At 38.9% G+C, this 23,443-nt stretch overlaps 1 protein-coding gene across 1 annotated transcript in view; it reads left to right on the forward strand.

The window, feature by feature from the left end:
• The first annotated feature begins 20,193 nt into the window (after positions 1-20,193).
• LOC134227863 (beta-arrestin-2-like) overlaps positions 20,194-23,443 on the forward strand; it is a 114,753-nt gene continuing 111,503 nt past the window's right edge. The window contains 1 exon segment of the mRNA XM_062709551.1: positions 20,194-20,442. Within this exon segment, the coding sequence (XP_062565535.1) occupies positions 20,378-20,442 (65 nt within the window). The 5' untranslated portion in view covers positions 20,194-20,377.

A 23,443-nucleotide genomic window follows, 5' to 3' on the forward strand; every position in this document is an offset into this window, starting at 1 on the left:
GTGGTGGGTGGCTCACATTGACCTCTCTTGAGCCTCTTCCTATCATGTACTTCGTCTTCGACGTGTTGATGACTAGTCCAATCCGTTTAGCTTCGCTTTTCAGTCTGATGTAGGCTTCCTCCATCCTCTCAAAGTTACGTGCCATGATATCAATGTCGTCGGCGAAGCCAAATAACTGGACGGACTTCGTGAAAATCGTACCACTCGTGTCAATCCCTGCCCTTCGTATTACTCCTCCAAAGCGATGTTGAATAGCAGACACGAAAGACCATCACCTTGCCGTAACCCTCTACGGATTTCGAAGGGACTCGAGAATGCCCTGAAACTCGAACTACGCACATCACCCGATCCATCGTCGCCTTGATCAACCGTATCAGTTTATCCGGAAATCCGTTTTCGTGCATTAGCTGCCATAGCTGGTCCCGATCGATTGTATCATATGCGGCTTTGAAGTCGATAAATAGATGATGTGTGGGCACGTTGTATTCGCGGCATTTCTGCAATACCTGACGTATGGCGAACACCTGGTCTGTGGTAGAGCGTTCACCCATAAATCCCGCCTGGTACTGCCCCACGAACTCTCTTGCAATTGGTGTCAGTCGACGGCATAAAATTTGGGAGAGTACCTTGTAGGCGGCGTTCAGCAATGTGATTGCGCGGTAGTTGCTACAATCCAGCTTATCGCCCTTTTTGTAGATGGGACACACGACACCTTACATCCACTCCTGCGGCAGAACCTCATCCTCCCAAACCTTGGTAATCACCCAGTGCAGCGCTCTGGCCAGTGCTTCACCATCGTGTTTAAACAGCTCTCCTGGTAGTTGGTCAACTCCAGGGGCTTTGTTGTTTTCACCCGGCCGATCTCCTCCTGGGTTTTCTAGAGATTCGGGCCGGAAGTCGCATGTCCTGCGCGCGTGCTCTAGGTTCATTACCATACCGCCACCGTTGTCTGCCATATCGCCATTCAGGTGCTCTTCGTAGTGCTGCCGCCACCTTTGGATCACCTTACGCTCGTTCGTAAGAAGGTTCCCGTTATGTCCTTACACATATCGGGCTGTGGCACGTGGCCCTTACGTGAACGGTTCAACTTCTCATAAAACTTTCGTGCGTTATTAGCGCGGTACAGTTCCTCCGTCTCTTCACGGTCTCGATCTTCCTGCTGGCGCTTTTCCTCCGGAAAATCGAGTTTTGTCTGTTCCGCGCCCGTTTGTATCGTGCCTCGTTCGCCCTCGTGCGGTGTTGCAGCAATCTCGCCCATGCTGCATTCTTCTCCTCAACTAACTGCTCACATTCGCCGTCATACCAGTCGTTTCTCTGATCCGGAGCCACCGTGCCTAGTGCAGCGGTTGCGGTGCTTCAATAGCGGATCGAATATCTCTCCAGCCATCTTCAAGAGATGCATCGCCTAGCTGCTCTTCCGTTGGGAGTGCCACTTCCAGCTGCTGCGCGTAGTCTTGGGCTAGTCTACCGTCTTGTAGCCGCCCAATGTTAAGCCGCGGCGGACGACTCCGACGCGTGTTGATCACCGTCGAGAGTTTTGAGCGCAGACATACTGCGACGAGGTAGTGGTCGGATTCAATATTCGCACTGCGGTAAGTGCGTACGTTCGTGATGTCGGAGAAGAATTTACCGTCGATTAGAACGTGGTCGATTTGGTTTTCCGTTACTTGATTAGGTGATTTCCATGTAACATTGTGGATATTCTTACGGGGGAAGAAAGTGCTTCGGACTACATTCCGCGGGAGGCTGCAAAGTTTATGCATCGTTGGCCATTGTCGTTAGATACGGTATGCAGACTATCCGGTCCGATGACCGGTCTATACATTTCCTCCCTTCCTACCTGAGCGTTCATGTCACCGATAACGATTTCTACGTCCCGCAGTGGGCATCCAAATCCAAATCTACCTCTAGCCCAGGTGATTCGATCCATTCGAAAAAGCAAAGGATTCCGCCAATTGTGGTATCTGTTGCCGAGTTTTCTGGCTTTCGGAATGAAATGTTGAGTAACCTTCAGGGGATCAAGGTTTTATTTCAGATTGCTAGGAAGGGTGACTGCCGCGTTTTGCCGGGATCCTTTGACGATCGCAAACGTCTTCTTCAGTATTTAACTGAGAAGCGAGATAAATTCTTCACGTACGACGACAAAACTGAGCGATTGTTCAAAGTCGTTTTGAAAGGTCTCCACAGTGACGACAAATCGCTGGATGAGATTAAAATTAAAATTTCTGAATTACTTGGATTTTCACCAGTCCATGTAATTAAGATGAAAAAGAAATCTCGCTCTGGTACTTCCCAGAAGGGTATTGTTCAAGAATTTTATTTAGTTTACTTTAACAATAATTGTGTTTACTTATTGATACTTCATCATTTGATTAAAAGAAGGCTTTTAGAAACATTGACTGATTTTGAAGAAAGGATCGTGGGTTTGAATAGCCATTTTTCGAGCAAACGTCTATTTCTAAAGAAGGAAAAACCTCAGCTATGACACTCCTACCCAGTCTGATATAGTCTTCCTTAGACAGAGAATATGGATTCCAAACTTGGTCGACATCGTTAAATTGGTTCAGAAGTTATGCTGAATTGAACGATAACTAAACAATACTCCTCTCTCATACCCTCCCCCTTTTAAAATGACCTACCCATATCTACTAAAATCGTTTCCTTAGGACAGACAATATTTGATACAAATTTGGTTCAAATCGGTCATGGAGTTCAAGACTTACATTGAGTTGATTGATTGCTAAGCAATACCCCGCCCCCCATATCCTCCCTCTTTTCCAAAGAGCATCCCCAAACACACTATCGTCGTCTCCTTAACTTGAAGAATGTGTCTTCCAAATTTGGTTGAAATCGGCCAAGGGGTTCAGAAGTTACACTGAGTTGATCAATAACTAAGCAATACCCCTCACCCCACACCCTCCCATTTTCTAAAGAGCATGCTATCGTCGTCTCCTTAAGATGAAGAATGTGTGTTCCAAATTTGGTTGAAATCGGCCAAGGGGTTCAGAAGTTATGCTAAAACATACATACAAACATACAAACATTGAGTTTTATATATATATATATATATATATATATATATATATATATATATAGATTATATTATAAATATATTATTATTATATTATAAATACACTGCCGTTATACGCATATTTGTCCCATGTTTGCTGGGATTTCCTATGTACATTGGACAGTTATGGGTAGAACGGCAGTACAAGGAGATGAACAAAAGGTTGAGATAGGTAAAAATAAGTCGAAATTCAAATCAGCATAACTTTGCGTATAATAATCCGATTGTGATAAAACCAGGACCATCAGAAGCGGACACTCTTCTAGTATACTGTCCTCCTGAGATTGGTTCTTGGCCACCGGAAATGTTCCGGGTTTTCCGAGGGTATGTTCAAGATGCATTTTTTCCACCGCTTGTAATTTTATGTGACGTTAGCTTTCATCATGTTTTACACTTTCTCCGAAAACTTAAACTAATATGCCGGCCAATGGTGGCTGTAGATCGAGAATCCATCTAAACTTCACAGAGATATGGCCATTTCCGTAAAAAACGATACCCAGGAACATGATGAAATGATAACTGATCGGAACAATGCAAATACATATGAGTATCTGACTTCATGGCTTTGCGAGACGATGATTACAGAAACATTTCCAGAATGATAGTGTCCAATGCCACCCTTATAGCAGGTTTCTTGGGCCTTCCAGCTGATGCCGGTTTTGGCACCATCTGGAACCATGCATATATGGGTGTCAAAATTCATATTTTCCCAAGACAATGAGTATAGGATCTTTATTAGAGATATATTTTGAGGACTGTAAGACTCTTTGGCCAATTTGTAACAGGTTCCGGAAGTTCTGCGAAAGTGACATTTGCTCAGGGTGTATGGCCAATCCTGTATCGTTTTCACGAAAATGGCCATATCTCTGCGTATACCTAACGGATTTTCGATCTGCAGCCAGCATTGGTCAGCATATTAGTTCTAGTTTCTGGGGAAAGCATTAAACATGATGGCACTAAACGTCATAAAAAATGACAAACAGCAGAAAAAATGCATTTTTAACATACCCTCGTAAAACCCGGAACACCACCGGTGGCAAGCGCCAATCAGAGGGTTTCGCATAGGGCCAGTATACTAGAAGAGTTTCCGCGTCCGATGGTCCCAGTTTGATCAAAATCGGATCATTCTACGCAAAGTTATGCTGATTTGAATTTCGGCAAATTTTTGCCTATCTCAACCTTTTTGTCTAACCCCTGTATATTATTATATTATAAATATATTATTATTATAATTATTATTATCAGACCGCATCGTGCTTTCGTGCTGTGCGGTTCTTTCTCTCTTTGCGGAAGGAAGTTTTTAATACTACCCGAAGCTATTTTGATTTCAACGGTGCTTCTTAGCGCTATTTATACCCACTGATCCCGTTACGATCTTTGCAGGACCCGTGCCTTCGTTTTACGTTGGACCCGTTTGCGGAAGTAAAATTCCGACAAGCGGTGGTAATCCTGCAGGGGACACCGTTCTGAGAAAAAACCTCTTAGAAGGTCACGTCTCCACGCTCAGCAATGAGCATTAATAAAAACAAGAGGAAGTCTCTGAATTCTCCACTTCCTTCAAAGAAACAAGGTTTCAAGACCGTCCTGCCAAAGCGCGGAAAAAATAGAAGGAAGCTGGAGAATTCAGATATTCCTTCTAACTCTAATATCGGAAATAATTCTTCTCCAATCGAACTGAGCAATCAGTTCGATTTGATTAATGATGAAATTGAGCAAATCGAATATACCTCTAGCCCAGGTGATTCGATTCATGCGAAAAAGCAAATGATTCCGCCAATTGTGGTATCTGTTGCCGAGTTTCCTGGCTTCCGGAATGAGATTTTGAGTAACCTTCAGGGGATCAAGGTTTCATTTCAGATTGCTAGGAAGGGTGACTGCCGCGTTTTGCCGGGATCCTTTGACGATCGCAAACGTCTTCTTCAGTATTTAACTGAGAAGCGCCATAAATTCTTCACGTACGACGACAAAACTGAGCGATTGTTCAAAGTCGTCTTGAAAGGTCTCCCCAGTGATGATAAATCACTGGATGAGATTAAATTGAAATTTCTCAATTACTTGGATTTTCACCAGTCCAAGTAATTAAGATGAAAAGAAATCCCACTCTAGTACTTCCCAGAGGGGCATTTCTCAAGAATTTTATTTAGTTTATTTTAGCAAAGTGAACTAAATAATATGAAAAGTTGGAAAAGGCCTGTATTATGTCCCATGTCCGTGTTACATGGGAACATTCCCACAGAGCCTCGGGGAAATTCAAAACCCCACCCAGTGCCGTAAGTGCCAAAAGTGGGGTCATGGAACCAAACATTGTCACATGGATGCTAAATGCATGATTTGTGGTGGAACCTCTCACGCCAAGGACGCATGTCCTGTGAGAGAAAGATTCAATAAATTTAAATGTGCAAATTGTGGCGGCAATCATAAATCAATTTCTGGGAATGCCCTTCACGCAAAAAGTTTTGAATTCCCGTGCAAAATTGATGACAGGAAATTCAATCGGATCCCAGATTCGACGGGTAGAAATTTTTCAAACGCTCAAATTCCGAAACCGGTTACCGGTCGAGCAATTCATACCCACCATAATTCACAAACAAATTTTGCCGCTCGTCAACGGGTAGCAAGCACTTCAGTAAATTCCAATTTTTCCAATGTACCTACGTATGCAAACATCGCTGCTGGTAGACAAAATTTCTCTTCTTAAAATGAGGTTTATACCCATGTCCCAACGGAAAATAACGGTCATGTTGCCGATTCAGGTAGCATGACTGCTTCCGATTTTGATTTTTTAACTGAACAATTGCATCACATGATTGATGCAATGTTCAACAAATCTCATACCAGAAGCTGTTCAGGTTGGTATAAAGTACACACAAAAAATTGTTATCGGACTCCGTTTTAATGGATCTAAATAATTGTGTGAAAGTTCTAAATTGGAATGCCCGCTCTCTAAAGGGTAAGGAAGATGAATTATTCAACTTCCTAACAGTTCATAATGTGCATATTGTCATTATAACTGAAACCTATTTAAAGCCAGGACTCTCCATTAAAAGAGATCCAAATTATTTTATCTACAGAAATGATCGTCTTGACAGCGCCTGTGGTGGGGTCGCCATTGTCATTAATAGACGTATCAAACATAAATTATTTTCTTCGTTTGAAACCTTGTTTGAAACCAAAGTTTTTGAAACCTTGGGAGTTTCTGTTGAAACAAATTTTGGTCAATTTTCCTTCATTGCAGCCTATTTGCCTTTTCAATGCAATGGGCAGCAAAAGAATTTGTTGAAAGCTGATCTTCAAATTCTGACTCGCAACAAATCAAAATTCTTCGTAATTGGTGACTTCAATGCCAAACACCGTTCATGGAATAATGCTCAAAGCAATTCCAACGGCAACATTTTATTTGAAGATTGTTCTGCGGGATATTATACTATTCAATATCCCAATGGCCCAACTTGTTTTTCATCCACTCGAAATCCTTCGACAATTGATTTGGTATTAACGGATTCAAGTCAGCTGTGTGGCCAATTGGTAACTCATGCTGACTTTGACTCTGATCACCTTCCTGTGACATTTGAAATCTCACAAGAAGCCATTTATAATCCAATCAGCTCTACTTTCAATTATCATAGGGCTGATTGAGATTTATATAAAACGTATATCGATAGGAATTTTGATGTTGATATTCCTCTCGATACCAAAAGTGATATTGATAATGCTCTCGTATCTTTGACAAATTTAATTGTCGAAGCCAGAGGCATTGCAATTCCTAAATGTGAAATAAAATTCAACTCCATTATTATTGACGACGATCTTCAGCTACTGATCCATCTTGAAAATGTGAGGCGAAGGCAATACCAAAGAACTCGCGATCCCGCGTTGGGCGAGATTTGCAAAACGAAATTAAAAACGTTTCGCTATTCTGAGAAATACCAACTTTGAGAATAATGTGTCGAAGTTGGATCCCAGTTCAAAACCCTTTTGAAATTAACGAAAATTCTTAAAAACCCCAAAAGCCAATTCCAGCGCTTAAAGAGGAAATAAAATTTTATTAACGAATGGCGAAAAAGGCTCAAAAACTTGCTCAGCAGTTCGAGGAGTGCCCATAATTTTAGTCTAGGTCTCACTAGTCCAATTGAGGATCAGGTTACACGAAGCTTCGAAGACATTCTCGATCAAGATAATGTTTTGACCCTTCGTTAGGAACTAATTTGGATGAAGTGAGATCTATTACTAGAAAATTTAAAAATATGAAAGCCCCAGGTGACGATGGTATTTTCTAAATACTTATCAAAAAACTTCCAGAGAGCTGTTTATCCTTTTTAGTAAATTAATTTAACAAAAGTGTTCAATTGGCATACTTCACAGATAAATGAAAAAACGCCAAGAAGTTGTTCCTATTTTGAAGCCGGACAAAAAATCCAGCTGAGGCTTCTAGTTATAGCCCAATCAGTTTGCTTTCTTCAATAAGCAAACTGTTTGAAGATTATTTTAAATAGAATGATGGTTCATATTAATGACAATTCTATTTTTTGCTGATGAGCAATTTGGTTTTCGCCATGGGCATTCAACCACTCATCACTTATTAAGAGTTACGAACTTAATTCGGCTCAACAAATCTGAAGGATATTCGACTGGAGTTGCTCTTCTTGATATAGAAAGCATTTGACATGAAGGTTTGATTGTAAAATTGATGAATTTTAATTTTCCTCTGTACATTATTAAAGCTGATCCAAAATTATTTATCAGATCGCTCACTGCAGGTAAAACTATCAGAATTCTAAATCTGATAGATTACCTGCTAAGCTAGTGTCCCCCAAGGCAGCATACTGGGGCCCATTTTGTATAACATTTTTACTTCTGACTTACCTGATTTACACCACCAGGGTGTCAAAATCTTTGTTTGCAGATGACACAGGTCTCTCAGCCAAAGGGCGTAGCCTTCGTGTCATTTGTAGTAGATTGCAAAAAGTTTGGATATTTTCTCCACTTACTTGAAAAAATGGAAAAATTTCCCGAGATAGCTTCCAAAACTCAGCTTATAATTTTCCCACATAAGCCGAGAGCTTCTTATTTGAAACCTTCTAGCAGAACATATTGTCACTATGAATGGGGTTCCAATTAATTGGTCTAGCAAGCTAAATATTTAGGACTTCTGCTAGATCAAAAATTAACTTTTAAAAATCACATTGAAGGCCTTCCAAGCCAAATGTAACAAATATATTAAGTGTCTATATCCACTTATAAACAGAAAATCAAAACTTTGTCTTAAGAACAAACTTTTGATTTACAAACAAATTTTAGACCTGCCATGTTGTATGCTGTGCCAATATGGACTAGTTGCTGCAATACCAGAAAGAAGGCACTTCAGAGGATTCAAAACAAAATTCTGAAAATGATTCTGAAGTTGCCTCCGTGGTGTAGTACCAATGAACTTCATAGAATTTCTAATATTGAGACATTGCAACAAATGTCCAACAAAATAATTTCCAATTTTAGACAAAAATCGTTGCAATCTTCTATTGCAACGATTAACTCTTTGTACCCTTAGTATAAAATAGGTTAAGATTAGTTTAAGCTGAAAACATTGTAATTCCTACATGGTTCAATTCAACCAGAGGAAAATTCTAACTGCCAGAGGCAATTGAAATATTATTAATAATAACTAAAAATATAACATAGCAAATAAGGATGATAGTGTTAAGAAAACACGGAACACCTAGTCTAAGAAATGCATGTATTAGATAATTAGCAAATAAAATTAGTTAAAAAAATATAATAATAATAATAATAATTATTATTATTATTATAATTATTAGCAAATAAAACTAGTTTAAAAAAAGCAAATAAAATTATTTAAAAAAAAAGGTTCGAAGAAAGCTATGAAAAGGTTTTTGGCTAAACATACAGCAGTTTCATCATTGAAGATGTTTTGTACTACAATCTTAAGAATTGCTGATAACAGCTTGGTTTTTGACATTTGATTTGTTTTTCAAAATGCTTTGTTTTACATTCTCTCAACATAAAGGATGCCTACAGGATGATATTACATACATGCTTATAACATGTTAAGTTTTTGACATTTGTTTAGTTAGCAAATACATCTCAATGATGGGAGTATAGCTAAAACACGCATTTTGAACGTAATTTCAACATCTTTTAGGATCAAATCAATGAAAGTTTTTCATCGACTTTTTTGTTTATCGAGAATTCGCCATATTGTTTTTGGCAGATTCAACAATTTGTTTATTGATAAATTCCTAAATTATATGATTTTGGCATAGTTTTTTTCTCTAATCAATGGCGCATGAATTTGGGAGAAGTAAAATGAAAAGTTCGCCGATGAATCGTGAGTCGCATATAATGTGAGGCTTCGAAACAAATTTAAAGTTTATATTAAGTTTGTGTATTTTCAATTTTATCAAAATGGTTTTCATCATTCCATGCACGCATTTTTTATTCGTTTTTGTATATCATAATTTGTGGAGTAACAGATGGTGAAACTCAAGTAAACAGCAACAGTTGTCAAAAAACAATAATGCAAATATTGTGAATTTGAATGTTAAGATATTTTCAATAATCTTGAACAAAACAAACACATCCCATATCAGATTTCCGCGACACGAACTACGAACGCTCACCAGTTTTGTTTTTTTTAGATATTTTGCTCGTGCAACAAATTATATGTTGTCCTCACACACGGCAGACGCTCGTTAATTTACACTCCAGTCGCAACATCTGTTTCCATTTCCCATGGCAGTTTATGAAAATTTGTCGGTTACGGGACGGTGGCCCCTCTATTTCACCCGTTGAATTACCAAATTGAAATCACTTGCCGCTGCGCTGTTCTTAGCAACACCAGCTACAGTCGAGCTGAGCTCCAGAATGAACGTAGCATACCCACCATGCATAAGTAGAAGAAGCGCTATTAGATTCTCCACCTAGGGCGATGAAACGAACATTTCTCGATGTGATAGAACGCACCAACCACCGAAGCACCGAATATGTTTTCAACCCAATCGTTCACTATTTGTGTTGTCTGTTGCGGGAGTGTTTATCCAGCACTGTTGCATGACCCTGCCGAGAAAAACACGGTAGCGGATTGTATAAATATCATCCAAAATTATCGGATGCTAAAACGTTTTGATGCACATCGTGATAAAGGTAGCTCCAACGACACGGCGGCACGGCACGGGGTAAGGCAAACACCGCACCTGGCTCTACTATCAGGTTAACCCTTATGCGGCCGACAGGGTACCCGTGTTCCTTTTTCAAATTCAAATGGTGATATTTCAATGAATTTTTATGGCTGAAAGCTGAAACTCAGTGACATCCTAAGAACTCCATAAAATGTAGCATCTGTGAAAATCACGTTGATACAGTGAGGAGGGACGTGGGGAGGGCATCTGATTTTTTACCACGTGGATGGCCGACAGGTGCCCGTGTTCCACTAAATTGATATTTTCATAACTTTAACAATTTTCAACGATTTAGATAATTTTGACAGTTTTGGAAACAGAAACTCATATACTTTTTGCCCATTGATAAGGTTTACAGCTTTTGTCCTTGGTTATGCAAGAAATCTTTGAAGTAAGGCTTAAGAGTCTACTCGCGTAACCAAAGGCCATTCAACCAGTTTCAAATATGCTACAAGCTCTTTGCGTTTCTTAGAATTGAAGGTGTTCACAGTATATATTCTGGGTCCCCAAAAACCTCTGGAGTAAGGCCTAAGTCATCCAAAAAATTCTTGGAATCAGATTTTATGGTCTGCTGTGTAAATTCAAAAACGATACATGCTCTTTATTGGTGCTTTCACAGTATATGTTCCGGGTCATCCAATGACCCTTTCTTAAAACATGTTTGCATTCCAAGTAGTTCTTGTTGAGGTCATTGATTCCAGGTAGTCTACGAACTCCATACAGTCAAGGTCTTCGGATCAATCTCCGTGTTGGAGGCATTTAACGAAGAATAAATAAGTTGCGTGACCCCTTCTTGGTATATGTTTATATTCTAAGTAATTCTTGTTGTTGTCGTGGGCTCCAGGTAGTCTACGAACTCCATAGATTCAAGATCTGTGGATCAACCTCAGTAACGGAGGCAGTTATTGAAGAATAAACAAGTTGTGTGACCCCTTCTTGAGTATTTGTTTGTATTCAAGTAGTTCTTGTTGTTGTCATTGGTTCCAGGTAGTCTACAAACTCCATAAATTCAAGGTCTGTGGATCAACTTCCGTAATGGAGGCAGCTAATGAAGAATAAACAAGTTGTGTGACCCCTTCTTGATATATATCTGTTTTTCATGTAGTTCTTGTTGTTGGCGTGAGTACCAGGTAGTCTACGAACTCCATACAGCCAAGGTCGCTTCGGATCCAATCTCCGTGATGGAGGCAGTTATCGGAGAATAAACAAGTTGCATGACGGCCCTTCTCTTGGTATATGTTTGTATTCAAGTAGTTCAGTTGTTGTCGTGTAGGTTCCAGGTAGTCCTACAGACTCCACACAGTCAAAGGTCTTCGAATCAAATCTCTCTCCGTAATGGGCAGTTATCGAAGAATAAACAAGCCCTGTGTGACCCCTTCTTGTATGTTTGTATTCCAAGTAGTTCTGGTTGTTGTCGTGGGCTCTATGTAGTCTACGAACTTCATAGATTCAAGGTCAGTTGGATAGACCTCCGTAATAAAGCGAAGCAGTTATTGAAGAATAAAAAGGTTTTGTGACCCCTTCTTGGCATATGTTTTGTTTTCATGTAGTTTTTGTTGCATTGTCGTGAGTTCCAGGTAGTCTACACAAAGACTCCATACGGTCAAGGTCTTCGGAACAATATCCGTAATGGAGGCGTTTATCGAAAGGAATAAACAAGTTGCGTGACCCCTTCTGTCTTGATATATGTGTATTACGATTTCCAAGTAGTTCTTGTTGTTGTCGAGGGACTCCGGAGTAGTCCTACCGGAACTCCATGCAAGTCAAGATCATCTTCGGATCTATCTCCGTAATGGAGCAGTTATCGAAGAATGAAAGCAGAGTTGCGTGACCCCTAGCTTGGTATATGTTTGTATTCCAAGTAGTTCTTGTTGTTGTCGAGGACCACATAGAGAGTCAAGAAGGTTTGTGGATCACTCTTCGTAATGGAAGGAAGATTATTGAAGAATAAACAAGTGTTGTGAGCCCTTCTCGGTATATGTTTTGTATTCCAAATGTAGTTCTTGTTGTCATGGGGCTCCAGGTAGTCTTCGAACTTCATAGATTTATGGTCTGTGGATCAACCTCCGTAATGGAAGCAAGTTATTGAATAATAAACAAGTTTGTGTGACCTTTTCTTGGTATATGTTTGTATTCCATGAAGTTCTTGTTGTTGTCGTGAGTTCCAGGTAGTCTGCGAACTCCATACAGTCAAGATCTACAGATCAATCTCCGTAATGGAGGCAGTTATCGAAGAATAAACAAGTTGCGTGAACCCCTTCTTGGTATATGTGTATATTTTAAGTACTTATTTTCATTGTCGTGGGCTCTGTATGTTGAAGGCAAGGCAAAATACTTGAATGGATTCCGTGTTTTTTTGTCGAAGAGACACAAACTTATTAACAGGTACTCCATAAATGATTCCATAATAAGCTTTTTACAGGCAGTGAAAGACTTCCATTTCATGAAAATCTGCAATATATTATTGTTTGTTGCAAATTGGGTCGAAAGCAACTTGCGTGATAAAATCAGGTTAGGCAAAAGCAATCAGGGGTTGAAAGGCAAAATCTAGGGGAGTGACAAAATCAGGTCAACCTCATCTGGAGAGGGATATGTACGCATTCCTAGTACGGTAGCCGTTAGATAACTGCAAAATTTGTTTACTTTTCATTTATCGAGATGCCGATTTCGATAACTGCAACGCACTCTAGACGTCAAACGGTTGTCAATCGTCGTCAGATGCAATAATGAGTACATCTAAATGCTGCAGCGCATTGTAGCTGTCATTGAGTCTGAGCATCGGTTTGAAGTTTTAGCGGTCCGATAACTGTAAAACTGTTGCAACTATCGAATTACCCAGTTAAAAAGCATTGCAGTTAAATGACTTTTTGCACGGTTATCAGAACGTCTGCTGTAGTTTTTGTTTTTGCCGCATGGTACTAGGTAATCTATGAACTCCACTTATAGGAATGATCTGCAGATCAACCCACGAACAGAAGGCTATTGGTATATGTATTTGCATTTCAAGTAGTTCCAAGTTTATTTGTCATTAGCTCTGGGCAGTTAATATGAGAAAAGAATAAACACAAGTCTTGTGAAACCTCATCTTAATATATTAGCATTCCAAGTAGTTATTGTTGTCTTGACCATTTGAAACTTGGATTCCGTAAGGGGTTGCACGACGCTTAAAGACCCTCTAGATATTGACCTGATGTAAGCCCTGAAAGTCACTTACTCCATAAATTTCTAGAGATGACCATTAGCATATACCATAGAACGCATTTTATTCACATGGACCCCAAAGGCATGTACCAAATTTAAAACAGGCTGATACTGTATCTCTGGTGTAGATCCTAATGCCTTACTTCAGGGGTTTTCTTGGATTGACCATGAACATTTGAAATGGGTGCATTCTACATTCTACATTACCCAAATCAACCTGAGGGAAGATGATCAATGAGGTGAAGATGATCATTTGATGTATGTCAGTCAAAAAGTGCCAAATTTTTTATGAAACGAGTATTTGATCAACAATATTCTCCGTTCAAGTAATGCTACCGCTAGAGTGAGAGTAATCCGAAGTTTTTCGATTATAACGTCATGAAAATGTATTTTGTGGAAGAAAGAGAGATGATATTCATAAGTAACTTTCTTTTTATTTCAAATATTGACTTCGTAGACTTCTTTACGTAGTAAATTTAACATTCATACATATAACCTAGTGTATTTTAACTACTAAGTCATAATTATTTTAGTAGAGCTGTCTTGATCAACTTCACCCCAAACCAGATTACTCAAAAAATGGCGATAATTTAATTTATTTTAATAAATGCGAATGCATTTCTGAAAACTCTAAGAGTTGTTGATTATTTGCAACGTATAGCAGTCTCATGTTTTGAAAATATTTGTTTCGATTTAAAATGTAAACACATTGTTGTTGCATGTTTTGCATCTTAAAAATCATCTTCTTCCCCAGTTGACGGTACCATAAAAGGCATGTATAACTATTCAAATTGGCCGAAAGAACTCTGAGTTACGCGTGAAGTTCTTGAGGGGATTGTTCAAGTGTTCTCTTGGATACCAGCATGGGCATATGCAATGAAAGCAGTATATTTGTATGTACCAAAAAGGGCATATGCTACTTTTGGAAACAATTCGAAAGGGTATCTGGCAGTTGCGATGCTACTTGAAGAGATCACTGGGGAGCCAATTCTAGCGCATGTTTTTGGAGACCATAAAACATATACTGCAATGGGACGTATTCTATTATATGTACCATAAAGGGCATGTAATGCCACTTTTGAAACAAAGCCAAAGATCTCTGGGTACCCACATACAGATTTAAAAGGCCTATTCGAGGTTTTTCTTGGATGACCATAGACCTATGCAAAGGACACAATAGCTATTCTATGTACCTGAGCTGCCTATAACACTTTTAAAAAATCTGAAAGATCTTTAGGTTTTGCATATGATAATGCATCTTAGGCCCTTTTCCAAGGGTTTTTCTTGGATGACCATGAACATATGCAATAAGGTGTTCTATTCTATATACCTACAAAGGGCATGTACCAGTTTTGGAAACAATCTAAAAGATCTTCTAGTTGCAGCGTGTAGATCTTAAGGCCTTTTCCAGGATTTTTCTTGGATGACCATCAACATATGCAATGAAAAGCACTCTATTCTATGTACCACAAAGGGCATACACCACTTTTGGAAACAATCTAAAAAGATCTCTGCGTTGCAAGATTTGTAGAACCTGAAGGCCTTTTTCCAGGAGGTTTTCTTGGATGACCATGAACATATGCAATGAAAGCGCCAGAGGACTTATCCGAGAGATTTCTTCGATAGCCTGCGCCAAGAACATTGTATGTCGTGATCACATTTGATTTCAAGATGCTGCATAAAAAAGCATAGTACCACTTTTGAGGACAAGATCCATAGAACCCATGGTTTACGAGTGTAGACCTGTAAGGCGCCTTACTCCAGAGATTTCTTGGATGACTCAGACATTACACTATGACGCATTCTATGCTATAAGTACACACTTAGATTCAGAATTGCAGCTCGGTAATATTTTTACAGAATTCTATCCAGTAAGAAGTAATTTTTTAGATATTCGAGTGAAATTCAGTAAAGTATGAAGAATTAACCGATTTCCAATATTAGTTTTTGCCGAGCTTTTTCAGCAATATAAAATTAATTACTGTTCCTCATTGACATAATTTACCGATCTACTCCGTAATGTAAATCTATCAGACTTGTAAAGAAAATTACCGATCACTCCAGTAAAAATATACGATTTACTGAGTACACCATTTTGTAAACTTTACCGAGCCCTCAATTTCCGTTCAACAAGCGTGATACTTGATACTGACGCCATGTATTTTTTTGCTGATCGATGAGATTAAAAGCAACAGTTCTGACTATAGTTCTGCGTGTACAAAAGTGCGGTTTGAAATTTGGACGATGCGTGTAAGTAAATGCAACAATTAATGACATATATTTTAGCAATGTTTAAATTCTTTTTATCATTATAGTTTTCAGGTCATTGCATGATTGCGAATTTCCCCATCACTTGTTTTCATTTTTGTGGCAACATGGCGGTAGTGTTAGTTATCGTTGCCAGGAAGAAGTGAAATAAATGGAATTTCAATAACCAAAAGAGTAGCATGGAAATGTTGTTTAAAATAAAAAGATGTCTGTATTATTCTCGGTATAGAGCTGCTGGCGCTCATCATTGTGAACCCATCTGATCACTTTCTAGAATACGTTATCAATGGGTTGTTGTCCACCACCAGTCGTCTAAATGTGCTCTTTTTCAACAACAGCCAATACCAATGGTTCATTCGATAAATCTCCTCCATTTGCATTCCACCATAAAAGCTTTTGGAGCTCTTTTTCAATGACTCTAAGAATATTACTTAAAATTAACGGGAAATAAATGATTTATTGAAATGAAATTATTTGTGTATTCTTTTTCTTCAAGAGATTCTATTACAATTTTAGTGGTTTATTCGGTGAGTTTGGAGATGCAAAGGTTTGCTCTATTTTCTACAAGATCCATCCGTATTTTGTTTTACCGTGTGCTCAGTTATTTCTACGGTGCTACTTTCAGTAATTATTGACATTTACTTGCGTGCAGAAATGAGCCGAGGAAACAGTAATCAAACTTAAATTTACCGAGGTGACTACAAAACTCAGCTGTTGAGAAATAAGTAATTCATGTAACCGAGCCTGAGTAAAAAAATTAATTAAGTGTGTACCACTAAGAGCATGTACCGTATTTGAATTTTGCATAATAATGGCCTCTGGTTACTCGAGAGTAGATCCTTAGGCTTTAAACTGCCTCAGAGATTTCCTCAGATGACTAAGACCCTCCATTTCAGGGATTTTTGCATGCACTGAAGCATATACAGCAATTTCCTTCAATTCTAAGAAGCGCAAAGAGAACCTTGTAGCATATTTAAGAAACTGATTGAATGGCCCTTTAGCGGATTTTTACGCGTGTGAACTCTTAAAGCCTTACTTCAAAAGATTTGCTTGTATAACCACTTAGAGGCATAAGCGCTGTTAACCTTGAAGGAACTGGCAAAAAGAAGTATATAAGTTTTTGTTTCCAAAACCTATCAAAATTATCCAAATCCAGTTGAAAATTGTTGAAGTTATGAGAGGAATATCGAATTTAGTTGGAACACACGGGTACCCTGTCGGCCATCCACGTGTGTTTTTTTTTTGTTGGCCGCATAAGGGTTAAACAAGTGTAGAACAGAAACAACTCATATCGTATTGAATAATCGGGTGGTACGCTTGGCGCGAGAATCAGATAAAAAGCATTTATTTGCCCAATGTAATACGCTAGTAATGTTGACTTTATCGTCAAAAAGCTATTAGAAGCCGTCCACAAACTAGAAACGGTAGGGTCGAATGAGTGGATGTAGAACTGGTCCGATTCACAAGACTTTTTTATTGCAAATTTACTGATTTTAGTGTTTGTACTTAAAGTTACCTGGGTTTCCAGTGTAGCCTTGCGAGGATGTTGGAAATATTCACTATTCCTGTATGTATATTCATGCAATGGTAGGCATAGAAAAGCTTTCAGATAATAATTGTGGTAATTCCACTAGACTGATATCCGCTTGTAATGCAGTCATTGGGAAAGAAGGCTCAGAGTTACCTAAATTATATTCAACCATTCAATGTAACGTTCCAAATCAGACTTTGTAGAAGGTTTTACCGGAGTAATAGATTAAAAGGGACGTGCCCAACATCTACGAAAAGGGAAACTTAGTGGATTACTGCAACTACCACTTAAGCGCGAACTAGACCATACCTACATATAAATATTTGTGCCTTTTTTCAGGTTATTTTTAAACTTTTAAATATTAACTTGGTCTAATAGCTTGGTTATTTCATGGTCCTCAGGTAAATTTGTTAGCAGGTCATTTCTTTAAAACTATTTTTACGGATATTCAGGGAACTATGCGGTAGCCAACTTCGATCATGGATCAAGCGTTGATTTTGCCCTTTTTTTTTTTTCCTCGTTTGTCGGGTGAAGATCACTGCGTCCAGATTTTGGGACTATTGTGATATACCCTTTTTACTGTGAAATACGCATAGTTATCTCAGTAACATGGTTTGTCACTGAGATACCTTTGGTATCGACTTAACTCAAGACCATCTAATTATTTGATGGGCCGAATAGAGATCCTGAGTTACAGTATGTGAAACTCCCCATTCTGGCGAGACTGGCTGTAGAAGCCAACCACGTCCTTGAAGTTAAGATCCATATGTCAGCAGGCCTAAAAAGGGCTTTTGCAGGAACTGAATTCCTACGTTGGGTGGAGTGCACTGCAATAGCAGGGGATGTGTTCTGATGTTCTCTCTCCTCACCGTCTACAGAAGCGGCAATTTGAGGTTTGGATTGCTCCGATCTTTTTGTAGATGGTATCTTCTGCAGGGGCAGTGTCAGTTATTAGACCGGTGTAGAATGTTGAGATCCCTTTTATTTGAGACCTAATAGTTGTTGGGTTTTTCTTGGGGTTAATCGTTACGAGCCTTTTGGATTGGCTCGTATGGGGAAGTGCAATTTGCCCTTAATGACAAGTTTCCCGGAATCCAAATTTGAATCTACTCGCGTTTTCGAGGGCACACCACAATATAAGGAAGCAACGCACAATTATCATTACACCCAGGTTTTTTTTTTACACGGTTTGGTTTCCGTCGTTTAAGACCTTCAGCGTCAATACAAAACAATAGGTTAACCCCACGGGGCCACAAAAATCAAAGAAAATTCATGGGGTATTTAAAAAGCTGCAAAAGTTTAGGTTAACCGAGAAATTAACGAACTCCAACCGCGTAAAAAAACCTGGGTGTATTTCATTAGTTCAGCTTTGCTGGGTCGCAGCATACGAAAAATAATAAAAGTGACAGTGTGCGTTGCTTCCGTATTGCGTGGTGTGCCCTTAAAACGCGAGTGAATTTAATTTACAATTAGAAATGATTTAGAAAAAGAACACACTGCTCAGATAATTTGTTTTACCATTATATATATGTTTTGAATTATGAAACGGTTATACATAAACCATTTTTATAAATATGCTGTATGCTTTATTTTCTTTATTAATTCTTTATGCGTTAGCGAAGATTTGAGCCAATCAATATTTGGCGATTTCCTTTATCTATATATAAAAATGAAATGGTCTGTGTTCGTATCGCATAACTCGAAAACAGCTGGATGGATTTTTTCATTTCTTCCAGCAAGAAACATTCGTTAAAAGTTTCCGACGGGTTGTGATATTTCCTAATGGGGAAAATTACGAGGTTAAGTTGAGGAAATCGCAAATAAGCCGCTAAAGGTATTATGATTCCTGCGAACTTTACATGGGCAGTTCAGAAATGAACATTCTCGCCCTGCCTATGCAGGGACAACGTCCTGCCGGGTCGCTATTTACACAATATAAGTAATTACACTCTCGATTACACTGGATTTTGCTTTTTACGCGATTTACATTTCTCAATTTTCCTCTTCATCCCTAAATGTTTAGTACTATGTAATTATCATGTGATTTTGCTTCCGATTTATTACTGGATTTTTTTGAAAGGCACTTGAGCATTTTGGAGCCATTTCCCGGCCCTTTCGGGCAACGGGTACGCGTTAGTGGTAAATTGAAGTCACGATCAAAAATACGAAGCCGAAAAAAAAATCGTGTAAAAACAAAATCCTGTGTACATGATTTAATTTTGTTATTGTGAAAGTGAACATAACTTTGGAATGTTGCTATGAAACTACCGCGCTGAAATAAATCACAGAATCTTTTTAAAACTATCACCTTTCAACTCCCGGACTCAAAATGAATACAATTTATGACAACAATTGATGAAACATTAGTAGAAATTTCTTCCATAATTCCACTGACCGGTAATACATACGTACAAACATGCACACAATACTAATCTTACCCTCTCAACTAAATCACTTCAATTAATGAATAATTCCAAAAGGCTTACGCAAACACTTCACAGCTTTCCCAATTTTTGTTCCCATTTCAGATAAACCCTCAACGTAAACGTACTAAATCCGATAACAACCGGTGCATAATTCGAGAGGAATAGGAAGCACTTTGTACCTGCCCGCAATCGATGGCGTTGTTGCACACGCAACTCATCCATGTGCCACCTTTGGTGCTGGTTGTTTGATTGGATTAATCATTGAATAGCTGAATCAGAGCCGAGCAAAATCCTATTGAAATTGCAGTTAAGTGTTGACGAGTGGAGTACCGAAATTTGGAACGTGTGTAGCAACTTTTTGGGATTTAGTCTCAACTTCATCGTTGTTCGTTTCGGAAGTGGAAAGAAGTTCAAATGCTAGCACTGTAGGAAGATTTGACTCGTTCAGACACTTACTAACCGCCATAATTTAAAGGTCGTAAGCTTTCAGAACCTTTGCTTCCATCTGTCATCTTTGTCGTCGGTGAGAAATGTTTGAAAGCCAATAAAACATCACCATTCGTCGGTAGCAACATTTCCAGCCAAAGTTTGCGTTTTTAACCCTGAGATTTCACTGGTGAAGGAAAGAGATAGAAATTGTACTGCATCGAAACCCAGCCGTACGTCCGCACCACCTTAGGAGTGAAGCATGCTGAAGGAAAAAGACGATGATCAGGAAATTTGCAAAGCACCATCACCGACACCGGAGGAAAGGTAAGCCTTGACTCCATACATAATTTCTCGTTGTATACACATTCGATGTTATCTTTCTACAACTCCGTTAGTTCACTCAAACAGTTATTCCTGTAAAATGATTCATTTACATAGGCAAGAGATGCATAACATTTCATGAGCTATAATCTCTGTTCCACTGTACTGTACAATATTAATCCATATCCCTTCATGGTTGTCGTCTGACAAAAGGAGATGCAATTTTCGATGCCAGAAAAATCAATTTTAGAGACGACGTGAGAGCAATCGGACACTTTTTCTGTTAGCTTCGTTATGAATAAAATATGTGTTACTACGACACCATAAATTCAGTATGCGGGACGACCTAGACGTTGAGAGTGTGACGATTTGTGCTTGGACTTCAATATAATTTAAATCCTCCACAGAGTTATGAATAATAATGTCTTAGCGGGTATGTAGATGGAATAGACTAACCCATAAAACATTGAGGTCTTTCACAAATAATAGCTACTAAGAGACAGGGTTTCTTATTCCATTCCCGGCATAACATTCATAGAACTACAATGTTTAATCGATAGTTTGTACAAGAAACAGCTTTACCTGAATGTTTTAGGCCATGTAGTATGGGTTTATTACTTGTTCAAAAATACACACTTAAAATAAATCGCCGACTTCGGTAAAATTTTACCGAAATCTCAACCGCTGAACTGTTCAGTAAATTGTTATTTTACTGATTTTTCGGTGATTTTGACAGTTGAGCAATGGAAAAAATTACAAAAAATCTGTAAATTAATTTTACCGAACAATTTCAACGGTTGATTTCGACAAAATTACCGAAATACTACCGTAAAATGAGCTAAGTATTATCGTAATCCTTGGTAACATTGATTCAAAAACGCTATTTATTGATTCAAAGTATCGATGGCCAGCACTTAATTCAGAGTCCCTGTGATTGCTTTACCGGCATACTTCAACTTTCCTCGGCAGACCAATTTTTCTCTCGTTCTTCTTCTTCTTTCTGTTTGGGTGGTGTTTTCTTTTGTGCACCATCCACTTAAACTGGACCGGCATCGCAGTATAGTTTACAATCATGTTCTTCCTTATCGGCTGTATAGTATTTGTATTTGTTATTTGCTTACACTTAAAATTCGATTGTTTTTACGTCCGTAGACTTTTGCATTCTTTTAAAGTCATATAGACTATCACCTCTTTAATATTTAAAAAGTGTGGAGGGTGGGAATCGAACCCACGACCATCTGATTTAGAAGCAGACGTGTAGACAACTACTCTATGGACCCCTCTCTTTCTCTCGTTCGGAACGGTGAAATGTGACGTAAACAAACGTATCACGGCGTGTTCAATGACGTTCTTGTTTTGCTGATGTTTAATCACCTTGCTCTTGCAAGCACACAAAAGAATAGGATTTATTTTTATCGGGAATGAAAGGAAAAGCTGATTAAACGTCAGCAAGCTGTATGCACCGAAGAAATAAACTACTCAGTAGTGAGTAGAGATGTCGTAAAATCCCGATTAATCGATTAGTTACTAATCGTAATGATGTAATGATGTCGTAAAATTCTGATTAATCGATTAGTAACTAATCGATTACTCACGATTCCTCTCGATTATTGAATCGATTAATCGTTGGGTAATAATCGATTCAAAATTAATCGATTATCACAACGATGAATCGATTAATCGAAGTAATCGATTAATTTGCGGCATCTCTAGTAGTGAGCTCAATTCACCTCCGAACCGAACCTCGAACATCCGTACGGGACGCCAAAATTGAGTAAATGGGTTCGAAGCAGTTTGCCTTTACTCCCATGTAAAAAAAAATACCCAACGGAAAATTTATTTACCCGACTTTAATTCACACAATTTCGACCTCAGGCAACAAACTCAAAATTGGCTTCCCGTATTGAACTGGCGTCGATGGAGTGTTTCGTCTTTTGTATTCGACAACAGAAGAAATAGTGAATGAAAGAGAAGAGAAAAAATAACTTAAAAGCACAGAGAAACAGACGTCTCACTTGGAACAAAATGCAATCAAAATCATCGTCACGGAAACATTGGCGCCCAATACTAACATCACTGTGTGTGACCAAGCGGCAACCAGATGGCGATAGTGTGCAAATGTCAAACACAAGCAATATCGATGGAAACCCCATCGGTGGCTGATTGACCACTAACAAAAAAATAAATCAAGCGTTAAAAAGGTAAACGATGGAATATGTGTTGAGTAAGACGTCTGTTTCTCAGTGTTAAAAGTAAGTTTAAAAAAACTCAACACTGGGTACTTTTTTTCTCCTGTGTGGCAACAGTGGTGGGTGAAGAAGAAGAAAACCAGCCCCGAGAAATTTGATCTGCTCATCCAGGGAAACTGATTGGTTTCATAATCCACATCATTCCGAGATGGGAACGGTTTTTTGCCTTTCTTTTGTTTTACAAAGGAGAATTAATTTCCGCACGACCCAGCACACGTGCTTAGTAGTTGCCAAGCTACTAGACGATTGTACTAGACTGTTGGGCTCCGCCATAATTTCCCCCAGGAACTGCCTCCCAGCATTACTTCTGGGGGATAGGCAGTACTTACTGTACTCGGTCATCCACACTCACACAGATACTCATTCCTTATGAGTGCTTGAGTGCTCTCTCTCTGACGAGGAAGGACCGTTTGGACAAAACCATTCGGCTGAATACCACATGACCGAAGGTCACTAGGCCAAAAGTTGTTTGACTGAATTTGGCCGAATAGGTCATTTGGAAGAGCAGGTCATTTGGTCGAGCAGGTCATTTGACCGAATAGGGTCTTTCTTGAACACTTTAGTGTAACGAAAAGGCAATATGTTCACTCAAGAAAATTGGAAAGGAGACCCAACTTTTGCATACCAACACAAAGAAACTCAACGCATGCGCCCAGACGACTTTCGTCGCTAACCGCACGCCCACACGGACAGATAAATCAACCCAAACTTTGAGTTCAATATACGCACTATTGAGAATATCGCAGAAAAAATTT

The sequence above is a fragment of the Armigeres subalbatus genome, chromosome 3 (assembly GCF_024139115.2).
Source record: "Armigeres subalbatus isolate Guangzhou_Male chromosome 3, GZ_Asu_2, whole genome shotgun sequence".
Taxonomy (NCBI): Eukaryota; Metazoa; Arthropoda; class Insecta; order Diptera; family Culicidae; genus Armigeres; species Armigeres subalbatus.